At 37.7% G+C, this 8,596-nt stretch overlaps 1 protein-coding gene across 4 annotated transcripts in view; it reads right to left on the bottom strand.

The window, feature by feature from the left end:
- Positions 1–1,493: 1,493 nt before the first annotated feature.
- The window catches only part of LOC117418593 (3-phosphoinositide-dependent protein kinase 1-like), a 17,797-nt gene continuing 10,694 nt past the window's right edge, over positions 1,494–8,596 (bottom strand). For all 4 annotated transcript variants that reach the window (XM_059035422.1, XM_059035423.1, XM_034031774.3 and 1 more), the window contains 10 exons: positions 8,564–8,596; positions 8,290–8,387; positions 8,043–8,118; positions 7,849–7,917; positions 6,549–6,645; positions 6,035–6,208; positions 5,389–5,606; positions 5,145–5,202; positions 4,502–4,654; positions 1,494–4,083 (listed from right to left, as the gene is read on the bottom strand). The exon at positions 8,564–8,596 is cut by the window's right edge and continues 112 nt beyond it. In XM_059035422.1, the coding sequence (XP_058891405.1) occupies positions 3,970–4,083; positions 4,502–4,654; positions 5,145–5,202; positions 5,389–5,606; positions 6,035–6,208; positions 6,549–6,645; positions 7,849–7,917; positions 8,043–8,118; positions 8,290–8,387; positions 8,564–8,596 (1,090 nt within the window). In that variant the 3' untranslated portion in view covers positions 1,494–3,969. The remainder of the gene's footprint in view (positions 4,084–4,501; positions 4,655–5,144; positions 5,203–5,388; positions 5,607–6,034; positions 6,209–6,548; positions 6,646–7,848; positions 7,918–8,042; positions 8,119–8,289; positions 8,388–8,563) is intronic.

The following is an 8,596-nucleotide window of genomic DNA, read 5'->3' as shown; positions in this document are numbered from 1 at the left end:
ACAGCGTGCCCAACCCATCTCAATAGAGTTCATAATGAACAGCGTGCCCAACCCATCTCAATAGAGTTCATAATGAACAGCGTGCCCAACCCATCTCTATAGAGTTCATAATGAACAGCGTGCCCAACCCATCTCTATAGAGATGAACAGCGTGCCCAACCCATCGCTATAGAGTTCATAATGAACAGCGTGCCCAACCCATCTCAATAGAGTTCATAATGAACAGCGTGCCCAACCCCTCTCTATAGAGTTCATAATGAACAGCGTGCCCAACCCATCTCTATAGAGATGAACAGCGTGCCCAACCCATCTCTATAGAGTTCATAATGAACAGCGTGCCCAACCCATCTCTATAGAGTTCATAATGAACAGCGTGCCCAACCCATCTCTATAGAGTTCATAATGAACAGCGTGCCCAACCCATCTCTACAGAGATGAACAGCGTGCCCAACCCATCTCTATAGAGTTCATTATGAACAGCGTGCCCAACCCATCTCTATAGAGTTCATAATGAACAGCGTGCCCAACCCATCTTTTTCTTTAAGGCGTTGTGCGTGATGCATCATTCTACCAACTGCTGTTTTCTAGATGCAGTAAATCTAATCTTCTGCTCGTCTCAGTTTAACACACCTGCATCCGTTCTGTGATCTATTAAAAGCAAAATACGACTGTATGCAATGTGAGTGTAGTAAAATAAAAATTCTGTAGGGTGTGGCTAAAACCACTTCTCCCTTCAATCTAATGAGCATCTGGTGAGACCTGCTGGCCAAACACAGTACTGTAATTGTACTCAAGATGAATATTTGATTCTTGTGTTCAAGCCAGTGTTGTGGGGTGCAGAAAGCAAATAACCGAATATTTGAATTAGGATGGTATTTGAGAATATCCTCTGCATTAACCAGTCTGCATCTAACACCAATAAAATAGAGCCTGGTTACGTTAGATGCATTGCTGAATGGATATTGTAGCACAACGATGGTTAGCCATCGTATTGGTTGCTCTGCAGACATATTGATTTGGTAATTGGGGTCATCAGAACCAATATATCCCCATATCCCAGATATCCGTAGCATGCGTTGTTTTAGTCTTGAAACCGTGGACAATATATGAAGTGAAAATTGGAATTGTATTCTTAAAGCCTTCCACCTCAAATTGTTAAATTAGTAACATGTATACTTACCTATTGGTCCCTTATGTGCACTGAAAGCGATTTTTCTTTTTAACTTTAAAACGCTGTCTTCTGTAAAATATCCTTTCATAGGATTCAGTGTACTGTTCAATATAAACCACCAGAGGTCAGAATATGATTAGTTGTTAAACGATATATAAAAATAAATCTTGTGTGTTTACATCACCTGCTGGACATAACTAGCAAGTGCATCTGAAATTCAGTCATTATCCGAGAAAACAACATTCTGTTTAAAAATATCTATGCATGCTTGAATATATGCGTGATTACATCATACAAAAGAGCTAGAAAGCATTGACACATACAGAGTGACCATTGATTTATTAATAATGTTGTTTGGACCAGTAGATCTTAAATAACAACCACCATAATGATTAAATAAATATATATATATAACAAAGCAGATGCATTACCTTTTGAGTAATTCACATTCCCTTTAGCTCTAACCCGTCTTAGTGCGGTAAAAATAAGAGATACGATCAACTTTAACTTGCATTACTCCACTTACCATTCAGACAATCAATTCTCGTATGGTTCCCAGAAGCCAACTGATCCAAGCAGGTTGACTAGTTGGTTCTTAGAAGGATCCCAAACTAACCCACTCTATGCACTCATCTCCGGGCAAAAAAAGGGTTGTTAAGGTTGGGAATCACCTCCACTTTACCCCTGAATTTAAACCAATAGTGACAGGAATGAAATACATCCCAGGCATGAACAGAAGAGGACAGAGCCTCTTCACAAAGCTGAGTATCCCAGGAAAACGGGTAGAAAATCACAACAGAGCCATTGTTATTGTAAGCCTAGACCCCTACATGCTTTTATTACAGGACTATTAAGCATTACGTGGAAAAAAATCATCATTCAATAACTACACCTAACCACAAATACCGGAAAGAGAATGAACAGATTCATTAAATTATGAGAAATATGATTAAAATCACTGACCAAATAGAACATGTATATAATAAAGCAAGAGGGAAAAAAAAGTTGTAAAATATCATAGTTTACAAGAATTATTCACATTCAAAGGCTTTACATCAATACATACACAACATGGCCCCTGAACATGACTTCAATCCAAATATAATAATTCATATATTAGAACTTAAATAACACAGAATGAACTAGTGGCTAAAAATAGCCGGCAAATAACCTTATACAAGAATAAAAATACAAAGTGTGTATCCTAATATCATTGCATTACTTGCTTCGGATTTTCATTATATGTTGTCTGTACATCACAGTTCTAGTCGGCTGCGAAACCAGGTAGAGTATTAAATACACATTGTAACCGACTGTTGCCAACCTGATTAAAAAAAATAAAAGAAATAAAACAAACTGTACTATAGCAAGAGAAAATTAAACTCTTCCTGTACTTGCTAACCTTAAAAGATAGATACAGCAATTTCTACTGCTTGGATTTCATAGCTTCTGCCGACATCCAAACACATGGATTCCATAATAATCTGTGGCTGCTGCTATAAACACAAGCCACACAGCAATTCACGGCAGACTGACTGACCTGCAAGAACATAGTACTGCAGCCGGAGACTCTTTGCTGAGGCTTAAAATAAAGAGCGTGGGCTAAAACAGGGCTTGTGATGATTCACAGAATAATGAAATCACTGGAAATGTAAATCTTGGATGAAACGTGAAAATAAGAATGATCTTATTTACTAGCCGGCTTCAACACTGTATTGCACCAATACACACCCCCCCCCCCCCTGATTACAGTTTGTCTACTTATGACAATTACTTTTCTGTTTGTATAGATTTTGCAGAAGTAGTACACATGTGTTAAGCCCGTGCTATCCATACAGGTTTGTATTGATTGTAATGTTGTTTTGTGGATAAACAACATAGTAAAGAATAATACAAAAAAAAAAGCATAGCCTTATTATTGGTCTCAACTTGAGAACTATGATTCTCCCAGTGTAGTTTTAAAAGACATACACAAAAAAAAAAAAAAAGTTATCTCAAACAAATGTGTCCAAAATGTACTGTTGTATATACAGGAAATTGTTATGCAAGTTTCACTGTTCCTGTGATCGGAGACCTATTTCACCTTGCCGCTTCCTGTTATATATATCTATTCCATTTACAGTAATGTCAGTCTGCCCAGAACTCTGCACACTTTGCACAGAGATCAATGTTATATTTAAGTACCACTGTAAACCTGCAATCAGTTCTATATTTAGAATGAAGCAAGGGTGTCACGGACGCAACTGCAAGCAGCAGATCTTGAGTAAGCCCCCACCCACCCCCCAAAAATAAAAAAAACAAACAAAATGTGTTAGCGTTAGCAAGAATTTTTAAAAGACTCCTAACAAATACAGTTTAGATAAAATTTTAAAAAGTCACCGAAAAAAGAGAGACCCCTGTGACTGGGCTGCTGCTGTACATTGTTCGGTGGTGTGTGCGTGTGGATTCATTTACTGATCTTTTAGTGAAGCTGTTAAAAACACAAGCGGAATCTTTTTCTATTCTGTAGCAGTAGTGTAGAGCAGAAGTGCAGGAAAGCAAGACCTTCACTCGCACGCGACGATATGCATGAGAAGCCGCAACAAAAGCACGCAGAACAAGCAAAGCAACCCTGAATAATCCATTATTGGAGAGAGAGGAAGAAAAAAATTCAGAAGACAGCCTTCCTAAACGGATGTTAAAACACTTGTGATCCAGGCCATTGTGGTGGACGGCTTCCTTTCTTCGCTCCGTGACGGATCTCGATCTGGACTGGCAAGACAGAAGTGAGCAGAGGTGGGCCCTTCCTTTTCATGCCACTAGAAGGCAGCATTCTGGTGCCTGTGGTAAATCTTCCGCCACACTTCCTGGATCTTCTTGCACCACCTGTCTGCATTCCCGCTGGGGTCCATTAGATAATATGTCCTGTTGGGCTACAAGCAAACAAAACACCACACTAACCACTAACTACCAAGTGCTTTTGAAATTATAACACCTGGTTTATTTTACAGTTAATGCATCATTTGACGAATACCCTGAGGTTCAAAGTATAAACCTTTCCTTCCCAATCACTTGATCTTAATTACTGAACAAAAGTGATTAACAGCGGTCGATATCATTTACAGTCACCACCCCCCCCCCCCTTCAGGGCCGCAGTTTTCCCATCATATTTGAGTAATATAGTTTGCCATGCGTACATATATTAACGTCTATATGATGATCCGTGGGATTTGCTAGATGTGCATTTTACGCAAGGAATTGTGAATTTGAAAAAGTGTAAATTTTAAAGTTTTTAGAAAGAAATCTTCATAAAAAAAGCAATACAAAAAATAAACCAAAAAAGGCACTTACTGTATGAACAAAAAATGTTTTGAAATTCTTGGCTTCTGGGCGCAGTTCCGGTGACCACGGAATCTCCCCTTTCAGAACTTTGCTGACAGGATCCACGTAGTAGAGATGGGGTCCTTCGGTGAGAAGCAGCTGGCGCCGACGTGCAAACAGTCCCTAAACAAGACAAACACGAACCTGGGTTCAAACAAAGCATTAACCTTGACCCTTTAAAACCTGTGAAACAGAGTCCATTCAAAACTGGCAGTCCTGGTCTTGGGGTATGCTGCTATATATCATTTTGGCATGCCCTATTACCATGCAAGACCATGAAACTTAATTCTAGTGGGGTTACTTTGTGCTGAAAATGGACACTGCTACTGATAGTAACAGTTTGAAATACAGTAGATGTAACATTTTAATTTTTGTTCCCAATAGATCAGTTACTCAAAACTTTTCATATTGCTTTTTACGTCTAACCTATCGGAGATGTAGAGCACAGCGATAAGGGCAGGAGTAGGCAAATACACAAAACAGACACTTGATTAGCAGCAATAATAACCAGTCGTGCTAGATGGCGCTGTTCTACTTTGAATCGCACCAATTATGCTACTTAGACATCTCTTTGGGACATACTATACAGTTGAATTTCAGTAAACTGACTTACCTTCCTTTTGTCCACTGGACCCATCTTGAGTATTAAATTATTTTCTACAAACTGGTGCCTGTATAAAAAAAAAAAAAAAAGTTTAAAAGGGAATATGTTAGACAAGACTGCTGAAACCGTCAATGGCATTGAAAATAACCACTGCCTTTAGCTATATAATAAAAATATGGCCAGTGACTACAACCCAGGACAGTATACCCTCGTTGACCTCCAATAACCAGGGAACTTGTTAAATACTCTTTACCATTGATTTCCACCAGTCTGCTTCTCAAGCAAAAGCTGTTTCTCCTCGTCGGAAAACTGCAGGTCCAGTTCGAAGGAGTTGTTATCCAGGTCGTGGATATACTGCTCAATGTTACTGCTTGATCTTTTCGGTGGCTCGCACTCTGGGACGGCCAGAGACTGTGCAGAGCTGGACTGGGCTACCTGCATACTGCCAAACTGGCTCAGAAGGTCATCATACTAAAACAGAAGACGCAAAAGCAGTATGAGATTCTGGATGCACTGGAGGACAAGCAAAAAAGTATTGCGCAATTACCTTCAAATCATGTTGTTAACTTCCATCAGTTGTGACTTTCCCTCTAGTTAGTAATAATTTCTCTCTCTCCAGACTATTTTATTTTTCCAAAAAAGCTATACTACTTGCCATCATCACCTATAATAGGGGTGGCTGGATTAATGTACAATTCCCTGTTCCAATTAATTGGCAGGGATGCTTATTCTTTTACAGCTGTGGATAACCGTCAGAAACACAAAAGGTTCCTTCTTATCCCGATTCCAAAACTCTCAATCTCATTCTGCTGAAGTATACATTACAAGGATTATTTATTTATTTATTTAACAGGGTTACTCTTGTCTTATGGGCTGCATAAAGTGAAAGACACACTCACATTTCCATAGCAATCCTCGTCGTCTTCAGACATAGCTGGTAAATAGGGTGTTAGTTTTGGTGCGGTTTCAAGGTGAAGATTGTTCCACGTGACAGATTCGAAGAAAGGATGGGCTTTGAGAGGTTCGTACCCCCCCATCTCATCACATCCTATACGTTTCGAGGGTTCCAAAGACTATATATATATATATAAAAAAAAAAAAAAATGTATGTACACACACACATAAATATATATATATATATATATATATATATTTATATATATATATATATATATATATATATATATATATATATATATATATATAACTGTTAAGCAGTGTTCTGTACAAGGTAATGTCCTCTAGTTATGCATTTGACAATTGCACAAATGTAAATGTAGAAAAACAGCACAAAACATAAGAATCTACCTATAGTTAAATCACAGCATCAAATCCATGAACATTTGTTCTTAAGCATATTTATGATTCGTTTAAAACTGTAAATACAATTTTATTAAAAAAAGCATCATTTACCAAAAGCTGTTCCACAAGATCCTTTGCTTTAGGAAAGAATTTTTCTGGAAACTCATACTCCAGTTTAATAATCTTCTGGAATATAAGGTATTCATTTCTGAAAAAAATTAATAAATAAATAAAAATAAATAGTGCAAAAGTAGCTTTTCTTGGATACCATACTGCAAATTCAATTCTTCCTCCCACAACTCTGAGATATTAGAGCAGGAAGGTTTGAGGTTTTGTATAAATTAATAAAACAAAGTCTAAAAACAATCCAAAATTAAGACAAAAAAAAACAAACAAAAAAACCACACACACATCTCAAACCACACTTCTTATTTAATAGTAATATCCTGCACCTAAAACTATACCCAAGTAAAAATAGCTTAGAATTGCAGCATCTTTGATAACGCTATTATGAAGGCTTTAGTAAAAGACATTAGCTGAACTCACAAACTATAAAAGCGGTATTCAATATGTTAACGTAACATAATTCAGCAGGTTTAATTCGACTTTATGAAGCAAAATTAGTAAATCCTATAGAGCGATGCAAAACATTTGGGCAGTAGCATAGAGTTAGGCAATTAGTACTCCCTTAGTACTCCCTCAAATCCAGAAAAGTCTATAAACTAACTGCAACACATGCCGCAATTGTGAAGTAGAGCTCAGGAGTGCTAATCTGGGTCCAACACCAGCTATAAGGGTCGTGCTCATGGAAATAAAGGATAAATAAAACATAACAGAGATTGAACACCTCCAGTTTATGCTTTCTTAATTACCCTTACTGCGTACAGATTTCAATTTCTTGGTCGCTTTATACAGAATGGTAAGAGCCAACACATGTTCCCCCTAGATTTTTGTAATGACCCAAAGCACCCGGTTTTGTTTGCACTTACTGTATAACGTGCAATCAATAACCCACCTCCTGTGCGTTTTACTTGCACTTCAAAAACGTATTGTCAGTTACACTTTAACCATATAACAACCCAGGCATGTGACTGGCTTTCTTGAACTCTCCAGGCACTGGTTACACCAACAAGCAGTAAACATCACAGCCTTTACTTCCTGTTATTTTGCAAGGTGTTTTTGTTCACCTGTCTCTCTTTCCTGAACAACAGCCACCTAGGGCAAGGTGCAGAGCTGCACTGTTGACAAAAACAAACGTGTAGATTGCCCTTAACTCTTTGGTGCCTTGCCTTTCTTCTCCTTTCCAACATATTGCAGCTTAGTTTGATCCTAGGTATAAACCTCCCTTAATTATTATATGACACAAACAGATACAAAACTACACATTTTGTTAACAATTGTGGCCACTTACCCTGCTCTAAATGGTGGTAATCCAGCCACCAGCTGATAGATTATACAACCGAGGGCCCAAAGGTCAGAGCTATATTAAAAGAAACGCAGGAAAAGGTTAGATTCGCTCACAGCCCCCTCCCCCCCCCTCCACCACGATGCAAACATACAAAAGTAGAACAATATTATTATTTAGTAATGATGGCTATGGAGTACCTTTTGCAAGCAGATTTCTCTGTCAGCAGTTCTGGAGAAACATACTGTGCTGTTCCTACAAAAGAATTTGCCCTTGCTGCAAAAAAAAAAAGAAAATGTATTTTACAAGGTATAGTTTGTGCAGAAGTATCACGTAGCTGGTAGTTTTACTCAACATTACGAAGTGCAAAAGTAAATTAACGTTCAATGGATTTACTGTGGTTCGCAGTCTTTTTTGTGTATTCAGTCTATATAAATGCATCCATACCTTGTTTGCTATCTGAAGATAATTGTTTTGCTGTTCCAAAATCTGTAATTTGAATGTGCATCTCCTCATTTAGTAAAATGTTCTCTGGTTTAAGGTCCCTAAAAAAAATTTTAAAATAAAAAAATGAAAAAGTTAGACATTTTTTGTTGTTGTTGTTGTTAACACATATTTACACACATCTATGATGAAACTGAGGTTAAATTAACAAACAAATCCATAACAAATGACCTCACCTATTCAGGCTACTTTAAGAAAGTTCAAGTTTAAACATTACCTGTGAATAATCCCCTTCTGATGTAAATATTCT

This window comes from Acipenser ruthenus, chromosome 13, assembly GCF_902713425.1.
Source record: "Acipenser ruthenus chromosome 13, fAciRut3.2 maternal haplotype, whole genome shotgun sequence".
Lineage (NCBI taxonomy): Eukaryota > Metazoa > Chordata > Actinopteri > Acipenseriformes > Acipenseridae > Acipenser > Acipenser ruthenus.
Note: the sequence above shows the minus strand (reverse complement) of the source record. Positions and strands in the feature narration are given on the sequence as shown.